Source organism: Aquarana catesbeiana, linkage group LG10 (assembly GCF_042186555.1).
Source record: "Aquarana catesbeiana isolate 2022-GZ linkage group LG10, ASM4218655v1, whole genome shotgun sequence".
Taxonomy (NCBI): Eukaryota; Metazoa; Chordata; class Amphibia; order Anura; family Ranidae; genus Aquarana; species Aquarana catesbeiana.
In genome coordinates, this window is record NC_133333.1 from 161507606 (window position 1) to 161525930 (window position 18325).

Consider the following 18325-nt stretch of genomic DNA (forward strand, 5'->3'; position numbering starts at 1 on the left):
TCGGGACTATAAACGGGGCAGTGGCCAATAGCTTTCATCTCGTTATTTATTCTGAGCATGCGTGGCACTTTGTCTGTCGGATTTGGGTACACACGATCGGAATTTCCAACAACGGATTTTGTTGTCGGAAAATTTTATATCCTGCTCTCAAACTTTGTGTGTCGGAAAATCCGATGGAAAATGTGTGATGGAGCCCACACACGGTCGGAATTTCCAACAACAAGGTCCTATCACACATTTTCCGTTGGAAAATCCGACCGTGTGTACGGGGCATTAGAATTTCTGCTTTCCAGAGGACTCCTGTTCTCTTTCATTTGTTTTTACAAGTTATTCTCAGTTCCTTTTAATTTACTTTGCCTTTTTCCAGTGTTGTTATATGTATATTATTATTTTGTTATCTCATCTTATAGCAAATGTTTCATGATCCCCCATTACTGTAACTGTTTCATAGTGTCAAAATGTCATTTTGACTCTAATAAAAATATAACAGAAGAAATTATGTTTTCTACATTCAGATTGCTTCTAATAACAATATAGGTGTTTGCTTTAAAACACTAAAGTGGAAAACATTTTCAGAATGCAGACATCTAATCAGATTTTTTTAATATAAATATATATATTTTAAAAAATACTCACTAATAATGGTCCTCAGGAAGATCATGGTAGGACGCGTTTTCCTTACACTCATTACAATGTGTGATTACTAAGGAGGAACACACAGCTTAAAGCATACAGTACATCTGAAACTACTGCATTGCTTAACTGATTTTACTCCTCCTTCCTCTTATCAGAAATTACTCAAACCATTTTCAGACATACATTCGTATAATCTTGCAGCTTCTTAGGAAACCAAAAAAAAGTGTGTGCATGTGTGTGTAAACTGCATAGTTACATTTTTTATAAGGTTGAAAAAAAGGCATGGGATTTTCATTCTTTAAGAATTTCCATAGCCCTGTATATTCTGCTTCTTGAGGAAAAAAACCTAAAAGTATCATTCTGGGGGAGGGAATTCCACATTTTACTGCTCTAACAGTAAATAACACCTCCTTTTCCTCTAACTTCAAATCATGACCTTGTTTCCTCTTCAGGGACTTTAAACAGTCTAGTACAGTTACTGGAGTCACCTTTGATATACTGTATGTATACATTGTATTATTATCCCCTCTTAAAGCGGAGTTCCACACAAAAATGGAACTTCTGCTTTTCGGAACCCCCCCCTCCGGTGTCACATTTGGCAACTTTCAGGGGGGGGGGGGTGCAGATACCTGTCTAAGACAGGTATTTGCACCCACTTCCGGCATAGACTCCCATGGGAATCTACGCCTCTTCCCGTCCCCACCGCGCTGTCTCCTGGGAAACACACAGCTCCCAGGAGAGAGCGGGGACCACTTGGGATGCGCAGCACGACTTGCGCATGCGCAGTAGGGAACTGGGAAGTGAAGCCGCAACGCTTCACTTCTTGATTCCCTCACCTAGGATGGCGGCGGCAGCTGCCGAGAACCGAGCGGGTTCTCGGCGTCGCCTGCCGACATCGCTGGACCCTGGGACAGGTAAGTGGCCATGTATTAAAAGTCAGCAGCTGCAGTATTTGTAGCTGCTGGCTTTTAATATTTTTTTTTTTTGGCGGTGTGGGTGGACCCTCGCTTTAAGCGCCTCTTCTCCATAGCAGTGAATAACTAATCTATGTATTTGATTCTCATAGCTCCGTCCCCCTTATTAAATGTCGGTGTCCTTTTCTAATCTCTTTCTATTTTAACAAGATCTTTCCTGAGTTTGGTGGCCATAACTGAACTGTATGTTCAAGATGAGGCTGAACCAGTGTTTTGTAAAGGGGAAAAATTATCAATGTATATCTTAAATGTATTAACATATGAGAGTATTTTGCAAGCTTTGTTAACTGCAGATTGACATTGTATGCTATTACTAGGTCTGTGATCAACAAACACTCCCATAGCCTATATATACACAGTGTATCAGTATATCAATGGCACCTCTGTCACTGCTCTTTTCATACATCAGTAGCCAAGGGAGTGTTTAAAGATTGAAATGAGGGCAGATCAGTAACAACACTGTTTTGACTACTTTGGAATAAAAAAAATTAAAAAAATTTTAAGAAATACAGGAACTGTGTAATATTAATAAAAACAAAAATAAAAAATCCATCTCCAATCTCACTTATCATGAACAAAGAGCCCTTGACACACTTACTAACAATTTAGATCTGGTTATAAAGAGTGCTGACAAAGGGGGAGGTATAGTGATACAAAATAGAGTTGATTATATCTCTGAAGCTACCCGACTATTATCTGATACCAATACACATATCAGACTCAACAAAGATCCCTTACCCTTATTCACTATTGAAGCTTCCTCTCTAGTTAAAAGAGCACTGAATGAAAACATAATTACACAGCAAGAGGCCTCCTTTTTAGTTAAAGAAATACATTTTACTCCTTATTTCTACCATTTGCCCAAGGTGCACAAAGACCTTAAAATACCACCTGGGTGACCGATTGTGGCGTCAATGGACAGCATTAGCAGCGGATTCTCACAATATATAGACCAATTCCTCCAGCCATTGGCCCAATCCCTTCAGTCTCATATAAGAGATGGTGTTCATCTGCTGGAAACTCTAACCATGTACTCCTGGGAGAATAACTACCACTGGGCCTCTCTAGATGTCCAATCTTTATATACTTCCATACCTCATGAAGTAGGCCTCAATGCCCTACAGTTTTTTCTTTGTCAAGACCCCATGCTAAATCCAAGGCAGGCTTCCTTTATTGTTGAAGCCACTTCTTTCTGTCTTACACATAACTATTTTAAATTTGAGGACAATTTTTTTCTGCAGCTACAGGGGACAGCTATGGGGGCGCATTTTGCACCCTCATATGCTAACCTCACCATGGGGCACTGGGAGCACCAATATATATGGAACAACAATCCGTTTTTTTCCCACATTGTTTTTTATGGCCGCTATATAGATGACGTGATCATCATTTGGGATGGCAGTGTATCAATATTCTCTGATTTCGTGACATATTGTAATACTAATAACATGGGCCTCACTTTTACCTCTGTCCTTGATCAAAATAAGTTAGCCTTCCTGGACCTCGAACTTTTTTGGATAGGTAAGGAGATACATGCCAAAAATTTCACCAAGCCTACAGCTGGGAATTCATTCCTCCACTATAAAAGCTGCCATCACCCCCTATGGCTAAACAATGTACCTAAGAGTCAGTTCTGTAGGTTAAAAAAGAACTGTACTCTGAAGAGCGATTATGATACTGAAGGTATAATTTTGAAAGAAAAATTTCTCGAAAAGGGTTTCCCTGCTGATCTTGTAGATACAGCCTACCAACAATACAAGAGCACATCGCCCATTGAGAAACCTCACCCACGTTCCAATACCCAGAAAAGTAATCTACGATTCATTACTCAATTCCATACCCAACATAAACAAATGGAAAATATCATCAAAAAACATTGGCCTTTACTACTACAAGACGAACATCTACTTTCCACCCTGCCTAATAGACCTCAATTTGCCTATAGAAAGGCACCCAACATTAAAAGTAAAGTAGCGACCAGTAAACTTAGGGCTAAACCTCTGCCTCTGGGCCACCACATGCCCACGTTCTTAGCAATTTCTGGGATGTATCAGTGCCGCAAGCCCCTCTGCAAGACCTGTAGTTTTGTGACACATGGCCAGAAAGACTTTCACGTCAAAGGCAAAACATACCCAATTAAGGGCTTTCACACATGTTCATCTGACCATGTTATATATTGCCTCACATGTCCCTGTGGTCTATTTTATGTAGGGCGCACTATCCGGCCACTACGTAAACGGTTTGGCGAACATCGCCAGTTAATCGAAGGTGGACTAGATAACCACAGTGTCCCTAGACATTACCTTCATGTCCATGATAAGTCTACCAGTGGCCTCAAAGTATGGGTTATTGAGGCAATGCCAAAAGATCTTCCCCCTGCTGAACGCTACCGACGACTATGCCACAGAGAAATGTATTGGATATTTTTATTGAATGTTTTAGCGCCTGGAGGGTTAAATGAGGATTTCGAAGTTAGTGCCATACTTTGACATGATAATCCTTTTTTATAGATATTAATTTAGGCCCCTTCTTTTAAAGATCCCTCATTATTACTAATTTTAACCCCCCTCCCCTCTAAATACCCCCCTTTCTATTTTTTAATTTTTCAATTCATGGGTGTTTTTGACGCCATATTTACACAATTTTAAATGATGATACTCTGATATTATTAATGTCATGTATGTCCTTCTTTGGTTTAAATCTTTATACTGATATTATTCTGCCTGCTCCAATTGTTTTTATATATCATATTTTGTTAGGTGCATTGCAAGTTCTAGGACCTGCCATTATTAGATATTTTACAGATCTGCTTCTTAAACTCCTATCGTTCCAAATTCTTTATTTTATTTTATTTCTCTTTTTTCTTTTCTTTTTTTTTTTTCTTACTGCCCCGTTCTTAAGAATGCTGTTGCAGGTGTTTGTTTATATGCATTTAATGGTCTCATTGTTATTAAATTCTGTTGCCCCCGCCCCTTGGCCAATCCACTGTGAGTGTGTGTGTATATATATCTTCCCCAGTCATCAGTATAGCCATAGGTTGAAAATAGAACGATTGACGGTTCCGAAACGCGTCCCTTACTGATGACATCACATCCCCTCTCTGGCTGTCTGCTTGCGGTTCAGGCTGGTTACAGAGCCGCTCAGCGGATGACATCACTTCCGGGTTCGCCGTCTCTCCACGCTGACGACGCCGGCTTCACAGCGGCTTCCTGTTACACACCGCTGCTGTCAGTGACTACATCCATCCTCTCTGCAGACTTCCTCTGACCGTGACCTCTTCCAATGCAGCTTTACCCACGATGTGCCTGATTATTACTCCTATTTTGTAAGTGTTTTTTAACCCAGTTGGGGCATTAAAACTGTTTATCTTCTGCACTTAGAGGCGCCTTTGTTTGTTTTTTTGTGGTTTTTTTTGACTACTTTGGCAGCACTTTTTTGGGGAAAAATTTAATTTGTAACAGCTGATAGAGCAGATTATGAAGATAGGCCTATGTTTACATGAGTGGGAAATAGAAAGGCTCTCTAGCTGTAGATTTATTTGTTGATATCATGTAATATACAATAGTGTATAATGGCTAAGTTGGATCCATTTTATAAAAGTTGCATTTTTTTTTTCTGCATTTCTAAATAGACCAATTTCAGATGATGGCCAAATCAAACTGTTTATAATTATGAAAAAATAACCATGTACATTAATAATGATATCATATTACCAACTGAATGTATATTATATAGACACAAATTCAAAAGAGCTCTATTTACACAAGGTTCCCACAATTTTCACCCATGTTATACATATTTTTCCAATTAAATCCAAGTAGAATAATGGGTGACTTTTGTGTGAATTTTGCATGAAAACATTTATAACTAAACCTGTATTGGATGTAAAAACAATCAAAATATCATGTATGCTTTACCATGTTATTGCAACTTCAAATATAATTTTTAATAGATTTAAATCTGCAGCTTTAATTAAAATAAGACCCCGGGATCCTGTTCTTATCTTTGTTCAGATCTTTGTTCAGGAACTTCCTCTTATAGGGTGTCAATGCTCTCTGAAGTCAAATTAATTGTTTATTTGCATTTTGTGAATTTTTAAATATTGGACACTTTTAATATCTTGGATGGTTTATTGATTTGACAGACAGCAATAATTTTAGGCATTAGTTCACTTATTTCTGATTTTATTGCACATCATATGCTGGTAATAATTGTTTGTTGCACTTTATTAATAATGCATTTATGTGGTCAGAGACAAATTAAATTGTTTGACTTTATGCACATTATATGCACTGACACTGTTGGTTTATGCTATTTTATCATTATCGTTGTGATATTTTATTGTTGTGTATTTTTGCTATGAATATTCATTTATCATATTCACTTTATATTGGGAAAATTTTATTGCTTATCTAATCTTCATCAGCGCTGCACTATACTACTTTATTGGCTAAACCACAAAAATAATTTTTTTGACCTCTATTTTTCCGTTATATTGGCTTTTCAAAATAATAAAATGCAGTAATATATGGGTTGGATAAAACGTTTAGAGCAGCATAACCCTTTTGGTAGTAAAAATAACACAATTTGTATAGAAATGTACATATTGAACCAAAAAGAGAAAAAAATGAGGCTTCAGGAGGGACAGAGGGATTTGTTCCTAAAAGAGGGACAGTCCCTCCAAATGAGGGACAGTTAAGAACTATGCTGGTACGTTGGCTCCATGCTCAAAGTAATGGTAACAAAAGGTATGCAATTGGAAGAAAATCTTAACCTGTGTATATGATTGGTGTCATCTGTGAGCAGGTATGAAATAAAAATAGCCATGGACACTATGAGAATAAAATAGATAAACAGAGAACATTGTGTGTTAATATACAGCTCCTGATGTGTTGATTCTGCATTGCATCAGTTTGACGGAAATGGACAAACTCGTTTTTTTTGTTGGTGTGCAATTTCTTTTGTTGCAGTGTCTAGCATGAATTATTTAAAAGATGTACTGTTGGGTTATGGGACAAGTAGGGAATAAAACCTGCACATACTGTATAGTGGCCTGGAGAGAGGGATACAGTATCTCTGCATATCTTATCCTTGAGCCTAGAACTAAACTATTGTGAAATAGATCACCTCCAAGTTGACTTTGCAGTCTAGTCATGTTAACCATGTGTAAAGTTCAACTATTTTACTTTAAATTCCAAAAGATGATCCTAAAAAAAGGTTGGAACCCCATAATAACAAACATTTATTTAAAAAGTAAAAAAAAAACACATTTGTGGCAACATAACTATTAACCCTTTCATTTACATCTTTCAAACATTTATGGTTGCACTTTTGTTTTTCTGACTTACTGTCAGTCAGTGAACTTGACTAACAAATTAAACTTGAACTCCAGAGCAAGCACTTTTTATTTAGTCACAGCAACAGTTGAGATTTTCATCTTTGTGGGTTTACGTTTTTCCATAAATGAATAAAAGCTGGCAATTTTAAGCACCCCTGTCACGCCTAAACGATTTTCTCAAACTTCTAACTGACACTTACTGGACAGCTTGAGCTGTTAAAGAAAGCCGAAAAATAACACTGATATTTTTTTTCTGTTCAGTCCTCAAAAAAAAAAATACAAAAAATTCCTCCATCCACGCTACCAACAAATCTCCTGCTGCGGTTATTATCTTTTGACAGCCCGACTATCAACATACCCAAACAGCGGATGCAGCCAGTGTTCAGATGATAATTTTCCAGCATGCTCTTTTGACAAAAGTTGATCAAAAGTGCAGGGTTGGTAAAGGCCATCCAGTAAGAGAACTTTGTCCGGTTTCTCAGGTACCAACCAAAATTTGCACAGAGTTCGGCCATCTTTACTGACCAGATAACTAAGTGGAAATATAGGAAGAAAAGCCCCCCCCCAAAAAAGAAAACCAGTGCAACCACCACATTTAAGGACTGGTGAGCTGCAATGTTTTAAATGTTTGCTTTTGGGTTTAGGTACCCTTTAGGTCTGGGAAATGAATTCGAATTTTGGCTTTTTATAAGACACCTGTTCTATTTTACTAGTGTTTGCCAGAGTTGCTTTGTTCCTTACAATTGGCTGTACTTTCAGTTTGTTTTCAATGTTTTCCTATTTTATCCTTATGTGTATAATACTATTATTTTGTTATGTCATCTTATAGAAAATGTTTCATGATTCGCCTACTTGCCTCTATTTAATTTTAATTAATTTTGGATTAAACCTTATCTAGAAAACCATGACATTGTGTATTACAGTAACTGTTTCTTATTTAAAAATGTCATTTTGACTCTAATAAAAAATATGACAGAAGAAATTATGTTTTCTAAATTAAAACAGCTTCTATTGACAATAAACGTGTTTTGCTTAAAAACAAAAAAAAAAAAAAAAAACAGTAAAGTGGCAAACATCTGCAGAATGCAGACCTCTAATTTGGAAATAAAGAACAAATGATTAAGCTATAAATATATCATATACTTACTAATAATTATGCTAAGGAAGATCATGGTGGGACGTGTTTTCTTTACACTCATTACAGTGCGTGATTACTAAGGAGGAACACACAAGTTAAATATAGTAAATCTGAAACTCCTGCGTTGTTTAACTGATTTCAAACTTTTCCCTCTTCCTTCCTCTAATCAACACTTCTTTCAGGCACATGCACTTGTAATTTTGCAGCTTTTTAGGAAACCGAAACTAACTCTAAGGGCCATATATATATATATATATATATATATATATAAATATATATATATATATACACACACACACTGTGCAGCGCTGATATATATGGAAACAATACTAATATAAATATATGAATCCAATAAACACTATATATAACATAAATGTCTAAAGCATAACAACATATAAACACAATAAATAAAGTGCTCGTGCTCTGTGATATTGCACTCAGTCCTCAATGAGGTTATTAAACTAAGCAACAGACCATATATATGAAAATAAAGTGCTCGTGCTCCATGACTTTCAATTAATCCTTGTTGGGTGTTCAAACTAAACAGCAAAAGTCCATATTAACATCAACCATGTGATAATTGTGTCTTCATGCGTCGTGCACACACAGCCCCCATCGGGTGTACCCTCACCTTAGGGGCCTAAAAAATAAGCCTGTAATTGATAGCAATAGCCTGCAGAGATCCTCTTTTGCTTCCTTTATCCTATGCAGGTTTTTGGGACACTTGTATGGAACACAGGCCACCTGCTACTTCCGATAAAAACCCAGTTTAGAGGTCACTATTTTCTCCTGGTATGTTCAGAGACTCTCCTAATATACATCACATGCAGGAAATGACAGAGCCATGCAATAGCGTGATAACTTTTCAAATTTTTTAATTGCAAAGAGAATATATACAACTCACATTTCAAATAAATAAAAAATGCCTTTTAAAGTGCTATAATGCTGAGGGGTGATAGAGTCACCTGTGGTTGGCTCGGTTCTGCAGCCCCGGTTTTCATCCCCCTGTCCTATGCCAGCTCTACAACACTTCCTGGTACCTCTTTTGTCAGCCGATTGTCACTTCCGATATCTGATTAGATAACTGCTTAGCCCTTACGTCACTTTTGGTACCTCATTTCCGGGTCAGTGGAATGCAGGAGCGTCCCGGACACATGTCTATGTGAGTTTGCTTGTGTATCTATGCCAGCCACACATTGCTGTAAGTGTATTACTGTTTTAATTTCTTTTTCTTAAATAAAGCAGTGTAACACTATTGGAGACTGCTTCTATGGTTCCCTTCCATATATACTGTATCCCTGGAGTGGAGGAGGAATGATCTAAGGGATTTGCCAAGTTCTTTGAAGACTGCCCGCTCTACTTGACCCACCACTAAAACCTCTTGAGCTCTGGAAACAGAGAAAAGCACCACTGCTGGGTTGCTGGCATCTTTGGCCAACAAGTAGGTTTTTAGGATCTAAATCTATGTCCAAGATTTTGTTGAATGATATAGCATTATCTAATAGTAGAGTGATATGCCTTGCTAGCCTCACCAAAGCTGTGGCAACAAGCGGGATGTATTTAGTGTTGCTTAGAGATGATTTTCGGTCCACTCTGCTCCACTGCTAAAGTGTTTGTTACCCCAACACTTCATATTCCTGATATTTGCCTACTCTGTACTGGTATGATAAAGTCTCCTGTTCTCTTTGTATTGCTTCCTTTATGTGAAATCCCTGGTGTTCCTGCTAGTCCCCTCGCTTTTGTTTTAAAAACTGGCCACACTAAGCAGGAGAGCACAATGTGGTCAGTTCTCTAGCTATGCTGGGAACTTAGTGTACTCTCCTCCAATGATCAGACTTGTCCTAACGCGTCCCACTGCACAGCCATTCACTGGGAAGCTCAGTGTGCTGCTGCTTCTCCTTCCCCCAGATCTTATGCAGCTGAGAACAGAGGGAATTATTTACAAGATGAACATTTACTAAACACTTCACACGTTGTCACAACAGAAACCCCAGGGGAACCTCCTTCGTGGCAGTAGATAAATACATGCCACCTTTGAGAGGAGGATCCACCAAAAGGGGTGATTCTCAGATGGAGGTCAGGTGGATTTATGAGTTAAAGTCTTATGTCCCCCACAGTGTGAACATGGATTGGGACATAAATGCTTTCATCAATAACTCTTGATAGGTCTCATGTTTGTTTCTCTTCTACATACTATAGAAATGTATCTGTATCGTTTATCAATATTTTGTTTTATCAACTGCTTTGGGGTCCCTTGCAGAAAGAGGATAACCATATCCCCTTACTTACATTTAATCATACCCCCTTGTCTTTCCCAAATATACTTTTTATTATTTTTTTTTTTATTTATTATCATTTTAAATATTTTTTTGTATTTTTTTATACAACATTTTAACATATATATCTTTTCTGATACTTTCCCATTTTTGATTACCTGGTTTTTACAGATATTACATCCAACCGGACTAGATACCATCCAGTCTGTATAGGACATCACAATGATTTATTATTGTTTTGAATATTACTACCTTATTGGCCATACATACACTGAGCAAAATTATAAACACAACACTTTTGTGCTTGCTCCTATTTATCATGAGCTGAACTCAAAGATCTACGACTTTTTCTATGTACACAAAAGGCATAGTTCTCTCAAATATTGTTCACAAATCTGTCTAAATTTATGTTAGTGAGCACTTCTCCTTTGCTGAGATAATCCATCCACCTCACAGGTGTGGCATATCAAGATGCTGATAAGACAGCATGATTATTGCACAGGTGTGCCTTGGGCTGGCCACAATAAAGGCCACTCTAAAATGTGCAGTTTTATCACACAGTACAATGCCACCGATGTCGCAAGTTTTGAAGGAGCGTGCAATTGGCATGCTGACGGCAGCAATGTCCACCAGAGCTGTTGCCCTTGAATTGCATGTTCATTTCTCTACCATAAGCCGTCTCCAAAGGCGTATCAGAAAATTTAGCAGTACATCCAACCAGCCTCATAACTGCAGACCACGCGTAACCATACCAGCCCAGGACCTCCACATGCAGCATCTTCACCTCCAAGATCGTCTGAGACCAGCCACCCAGACAGCTGCTGCAACAATTGGTTTGCATAACCAAAGAATTTCTGCACAAACAAGGCTTGGCTATTTGGCTTGCTTTTCTGATGGCAATTTTTTACTCTCAGAACGAGGCTTGGCCATCTATTCCGACATAACAGCGGCCATATTGATTGGCAGCCTAATTGGATTAGTGGGGACAGCTGTGCTTTTTCTGCTACGAACAGTATATATCTGCATTGTGACGGACATGGACTCCATGACATCACCTCTTACAAAACCTGTAGGGCGGAGTCCATGTCTAATGTGACCAAGCAAGCCGAATCTGTTGACTAGCGGACCAGTTCCCAGGAACGTTTGACTTTCATATGCTGGCTTTTATCTGGATTTCTGTAAGTTGTTAGCATCACTTTGTCTTAATAAACATCATACAGTTTTCCACTATGTGGACAATTCTTTCTTCCTCATGGGTTGTAAATTAGAGTGATTTACACTGTCAGCCATGACACCATCCTCTTCAGCCTAAAGCAGAGGAAATTGTTCTAATTGTTGGTTTACCATCCACTGCATGTCTAGACTCTTATAATTTGGAGTCTAGTGATCTGGCAAGCAAGCATTTCGTATAATCCCCGGTGGAAGTGTACTCAGGTGAAGTTTTATACAGCATCCCATTCACTCATTTGGACAGCCAGCAAGAGACTTTTTGCTTATTGTCACTATTGAAATTTTTTGGGGTATCACATGAACTGTTTTCATATTGATTTTTTAATTTTTTTATTTGTTTCACTTCTTGATCATTTAGCATGGCAACTTATGTTTTATAGATCACTTACTATTACTTTAAGTGGATATATCTTTAAATCCATCAATAAATCGAAAGGTAATAATTTGGTTCTTTAGCTTTTTGAAGAACTTATTTTTCTTTTGTGGAGTGGCTACTGTATCTTCCTAGGACAATGCTTATTAGACCATTTAACGTAAGGCTGGACCAGAAAGGGATTAAAGCCACCATCAAGGCTCACTATTATTTCTGTTTCCAAATTCTCTTGAACATCTTTGTGATTGTCCTTTGTGACTGCACTCTAGCTGTTACCACCGGGAGGGGGGGGGTGTTGAACTTGACATCAAATTAGATTTGGAAAAGTCCTTTAAGGAGTCTTCAATTACCCATTTAAGTATTTATTAGTTATACTTTAAACTGTCAGGAAAAACAGTTTGGCTTTCTTTTATGCCTGTGACACATCAATATTACTATAACAATTCTTTTAAATGTAGTTAGTTATACAATATATGTGTATTGCATGTTCTAGTCCTTTTTGGTGAAAGATCTATTCTAATGTACTAATGTTTGCAAATTAATGCGTAACTAGTGTGTCATGTTCACAGCAGATTTCTTTACTGGTTACATATAACTTGAAACATAAAACTTATACTTGAAACAGGGTTTAGTTTTAAGCAAATTAAATTAGCAGTCCTGTTTTGAAGTATGTCCACAATACTAAAACCCCAGAATGAAGGGAGAGGTTAGGAATCCAATGCAAGCAGTCTCTATGGATGTTAGATGTTCTCCAGCAGCCACCAAAATTGGTCCCAATAGGGATACAGGGCCGGTCCTTGAGTATTTTGTGCCCTAGATGAGACCAGCTACTTGCGCGCCCCCCCCCCCCAAAAAAAAACTTCTGTACCGCTAAAATATCATTTCTATACCTCTATACGGTATAGAAAGGGAGCAAACAGTCTAGCACCGGCCCTGTCTATACCCCCCTGTGATGTTTGTTGCCCCCTCATTGAACTGCAATACACAGCAAGCATAGTTGCCAACATTTAATTTTTTTTTAGAGAGAAATGGGTGAAAGCAGAGGGCTGGGTGACAGCAGGGGACTGGGTGACACCAGAGGGCTGGGGTGACAGCAGGGGACTGGATGACAGCAGAGGGCTGGGTGGCAGCAAGGGACTGGGCATCTGCAGAGGGCTGGGTGACAGCAGGCAGTGGACTGGGCGACAACAGGGGACTGGGTGACAGCAGAGGGCTGGGTGACAGCAGGCAGAGGACTGGGTGACAGCAGGCAGAGGACTGGGTGAACGCAGGGCCAAGAACTGGGTGAATGCAGAACAGAGGACTGGGTGAACACAGATCAGAGGACTGGGTGACAGCAGGCAGAGGACTGGGTGAACGCAGGGCCAAGAACTGGGTGAATGCAGATCAGAGGACTGGGTGAACACAGATCAGAGGACTGGGTGACAGCAGGCAGAGGACTGGGTGAATGCAGGGCCAAGAACTGGGTGAATGCAGATCAGAGGACTGGGTGAACACAGATCAGAGGACTGGGTGAACGCAGGCAGAGGACTGGGTGAATGCAGGGCCAAGAACTGGGTGAATGCAGATCAGAGGACTGGGTGAACACAGATCAGAGGACTGGGTGAACGCAGGGCCAAGAACTGGGTGAATGCAGATCAGAGGACTGGGTGAACACAGATCAGAGGACTGGGTGAACGCAGGGCAGAGGACTTTTTTACTTCTGTGTAAAAGTCTAAAGATAGAAATAATAAAGTTGGCAAAGATCAAGATGATATCTGTTTTTTTCTGTAGCACTGTCCTGACTGTGAGATATTAGGCAAAGCAGTTTTCAACCCAATTTCTCACAGTCCAGTGGCTGCATAAAAAACAAAACAGCATTTTTTTTTACCTCCATGTTGCTGTGCCCAGAAGGACCTGCGATCATCCCTGAGGCTGGCCACTCCACCCCTTGTCCCCCAGTGTGCCCCCTTGGCTGGCCACACCCCCTCACGAGTCCCCACCAGTGACAATAAAGGAGGCGGGCCAGCTCCTCGGCATCAATCAGAGCCCTGAGCCACCGAACAGCTCAGCAGCTGGGGGAGCCGGGGGAGGGATCTGTCAGTGTACTGCATGTGGTAGTTCCCTGCCCGTGTCCCCTGCACGATCCCCAGCAGCAGACATTCCCTCACCTCCTTCCGGACCTCCAGTACACACTCCAGCAGACCCGCCACACAAGGACAGCGGCTCCAGAGGTTACAGCCAGCGGGGATGAGGAGGTGAAAGGCCATGGCTGCGCCTTAGGTGGCAGTGCGCCCTAGGCAGCTGCCTAATCTGCCTAGTGGTAGCGCCGACCCTGTAGGCATATATACTAATAAACACAAGAGTAGAGAGGGGGCGCTTCTATGAGTATCAGCCAGTCCACCAAGTGAATTGCAAAACAAATGGTGCACCTTCTGGATTAGTCTTTTTGAATCATGAAAAGAAAATTAAGTAAAATTGAATGAAAGTAACCCAACTTGCAGACAGAACCCCTATATAGATAACTCCCCACTTTCACACATTTGGAGGGACTGTCCCTCTTTTGAGACCAAATCCCTCTGTCTCTTGTGCAGCCTCAGTCGTCCCTCTTTTTTGTATTATGTGTACACCTCTATACAAAATGTACTATTTTACAATCAAAAGTGTTATGCTGCTTTAAACTTTTTATCCAACCTCTATTTGACTGCATTTTTTTATTTTGAAAAGCTAATTTAAAGGAAAAATAGAGGTAAAAAAAGTACTTGTGTGGTTTTGCCAATAATCTTCTGCATATTAGCTCTTTGTGGTCCATGAAAGCGGGGGGCCATGGCAGGGATGTGTCCTTTGCCTACATACTGCTAAACGGGATCATTCCAGAAAGTTAGGAGGTAAGCAATATATACTTGAAACACAAAACACAGTTGTGGGCGGGACCTGCTCACCGTGCACGTGGGGGTACCTTTCGCACATAATGCGCTCATCAATGCGTGTGTCAGGGCTGGGCTCAGCCCTTCCTTCTCTAAACTGGCCGCTCAGCTGTTGGCTAATTGCCAGCTCCTACCTCTCCACAGTGACTCACCTGTTGATGATATCCTTCTCGTCAGTCCTGCCTACTTAAGCCGTCCAGCCCAGATGATCTCTGCCTTCGCCTTGGTCACATCTCTAGAGACGCTCTCCTGTGTTCCTGTTAAAGACTTGCTTGGCTGACATTCCTTCTGGGTCCAGATCCTGCTTGCTGTTTTACTACGCTCATCTCTTGCTCCCTGACGTTTTGGCTTGTCTGACTATCCGTTCCGGTTCCTGAACTCTGGCTATGTTTTGACTACGTTTACACTGTTTACCTTTTTTTATTATTATTAAACAAGTGAGATTTAACTGTACTTCTGTATCAGTCTGATTCATGGTTTCTGACAGCGTGGGACCAGGTGGAGACAACAGTCATGTGAAGAGTCTAACATTAGGGCAGTTTCTCGACTTTTAGATGAGTCGTAACACTAAAACTGGAGAGTGAAAAATCTGGTGCGTGTGCATGGTGGCCAATCAGCTTCTAACTTCAGCTTGTTTAATTAAGCTTTGCCCAAAAAAAACCTGAAAGCTGATTTGTTTCTATGCAGAGCTGCACCCAGGACTGGTGCAAGGATTTTTGACACCCCAGGCGAAACCTAATTTTGCCGTCCCCCATTGGCTCTGCCCCTGACTTCACCCCCTTTATCCTGCCCATGTATACGGTGTAGATGGCGGGGGTGGAGATTCCCGTGGCACCTCTCTGCCTATTTCTTCAGCTGTGGCCCGCAGGCCTGCACCTGCGCCTCTGGACCCAGGCTGAAGAAAAATAGTGGTGGCAGCGGCTCGCTTCCTCACGCCAGCCATGGTCCGCAGGTATATAGACAGGCAAGGGTAATATATACACAGGCTGGGACAGTATACACACAGGCTAGGGCAGTATACACACAGGCTAGGGCAGTGTATACACACAGGCTAGGGCAGTATACACACAGGCTATGGCAGTATACACATAGGCTATGGCAGTATACACACAGGCTAGGGCAGTATACATACAGGCTAAGGCAGTAAACACAGGCTAGGCCAGTTTATACACAGGCTAGGGCAGTATACAGACAGACTAGGACAGTATACACACAGGCTAGGGAAGTATACACACAGGCTAGGGCAGTATATACACAGGCTAGGGCAGTATATACACAGGCTAGGGCAGTATACAGACAGGCTAGGACAGTAAACACAGGCTAGGGCAGTAAACACAGGCTAGGGCAGTATATACACAGGCTAGGGCAGTATACAGACAGGTTAGGGCAGTACACACACACATGCTGTGGTACACACACAGTACACACAGCACCCCATATTGACAGAAAAACACAGAATTGTTGACATTTTTGCAGATTTATTAAAAAAGAAAAACTGAAATATCACATGGTCCTAAGTATTCAGACCCTTTGCTCAGTATTTAGTAGAAGCACCCTTTTGATTTAATACAGTCATGAGTCTTTTTGGGAAAAATTCAACAAGTTTTTCACACCTGGATTTGGGGATCCTCTTTTATTCCTCCTTGCAGATCCTCTCCAGTTCTGTCAGGTTGGATGGTAAACGTTGGTGGACAACCATTTTTCGGTCTCTCCAGAGATGCTCAATTGGGTTTAAGTCAGGGCTCTGGCTGGGCCATTCAAGAACAGTTACGGAGTTGTTGCGAAGCCACTCCTTCATTATTTTAGCTGTGTGCTTAGGGTCATTGTCTTGTTGGAAGGTAAACCTTCGGCCCAGTCTGAGGTCCTGAGCACTCTGGAGAAGGTTTTCATCCAGGATATCCCTGCACTTGGCCACATTCATCTTTCCCTCAATTGCAACCAGTCGTCCTGTCCCTGCAGCTGAAAAACCACCCCACAGCATGATGCTGCCACCACCATGCTTCACTGTTGGGACTGTATTGGACAGGTAATGAGCAGTGCCTGGTTTTCTCCACACATACCGCTTAGAATTAAGGCCAAAAAGTTCTATCTTGGTCTCATCAGACCAGAAAATCTTATTTCTCACCATCTTGGAGTCCTTCAGGTGTTTTTTAGCAAACTCCATGCGGGCTTTCATGTGTCTTGCACTGAGGAGAGGCTTCCGTTGGGCCACTCTGCCATAAAGCCCCAACTGATGGAGGGCTGCAGTGACTTTCTACAACTTTCTCCCATCTTCCGACTGCATCTCTGGAGCTCAGCCACAGTGATCTTTGGGTTCTTCTTTACCTCTCTCACCAAGGCTCTTCTCTCCCGATAGCTCAGTTTGGCCGGATGGCCAGCTCTAGGAAGCGTTCTGCTGTGTGTACATTAATGAGGAAAAAAAAATGAACTTAAATGATTTTAGCAAATGGCTGCAATATAACAAAGAGTGAAAAATTTAAGGGGGTCTGAATACTTTCCGTCCCCACTGTATATACAGGGAGGCTGGTGTATATATATAGAGGCTGGGTAGTACAGTTCCCCCCTCCTCCATGGTCTGCACTCACCTGCTCAGGAGATCGTGTGAGAAAGTTCCTCCTGACTCTATGATATGGGCGGAGCAAGAAGGAGACTCACTCTCACACACACTGATCTCCTGCCTCTGGCTGTCAGTGTCAGTGAAGCAACAAGGAGTGCAGACTCAGTGAGAGTGCTGCGACTGTGCGGGACAGCGCTGTGTCAGGCAGCCTGTGACACTCTCATGGTAGGGCTGGCCCTGGACTCAGGGCTATGGGCCCCAGACTCGGGGCTCCAGCCTCAATAGCCACCCCCTAGTGATGCCACTGCTGCTGAGCCTGTGTCCTTTCCACCTGTCTAGCGTATACCTCTGTTACCTCACTCCCAGTAACAGAATGTAGTCCTGCCGTGCAGTGTGCACATAGCGCGGACCTCTTATGTGCACTTAACTCCTTCCTTCCCTTACCCATGTGACTAGGTCATGGATCTCTGTAACAGGGATTCGGTTCCGGTTGCTTCTGGAAAACGACTGCTGTGGAGGGAGCCAGATCACTGACCCCCTCACTACCGGAGGACCTGTCACCTATACCAGGTTCCACGCATAACAACTGGTTAGTTTGTAGCTTGCTTCTAGACCTTGGTTACCCTAATTAACAACACTGTTTCATTGCCGAGCAGACCTTATGTAGCAGCTGAACTTCATACCTCACATGTGCTTTACAGACCCTCGTTCTTTTGATACGCCAGAACCAACATGCAACCCTTTGAATAACTTCAGACCAGGCTCAGAACAGTTGATGCACTTAGAAGACTTAAAAGTCTTTAACATTACAGTTCAATGTGAACAGAGTCCATTTCCTGACCCTAACTACAACTGAATGGCTGCCCAGGCATATTAAGTGTAATAGTAGGAATTATA

General features: G+C 41.2%; 1 protein-coding gene across 5 annotated transcripts in view; it reads right to left on the minus strand.

The window, feature by feature from the left end:
- LOC141110988 (immunoglobulin superfamily member 1-like) overlaps positions 1–764 on the minus strand; it is a 132359-nt gene extending 131595 nt beyond the window's left edge. For 2 of the 5 annotated variants that reach the window (XM_073602860.1, XM_073602864.1), the window contains exon 1: positions 637–764. In XM_073602860.1, coding sequence (XP_073458961.1) covers positions 637–688 — 52 coding nt within the window. In that variant the 5' untranslated portion in view covers positions 689–764. The remainder of the gene's footprint in view (positions 1–636) is intronic. The other 3 variants (XM_073602862.1, XM_073602861.1, XM_073602863.1) reach the window with 2 other exon arrangements.
- Between the last annotated feature and the right edge of the window lie 17561 nt (positions 765–18325).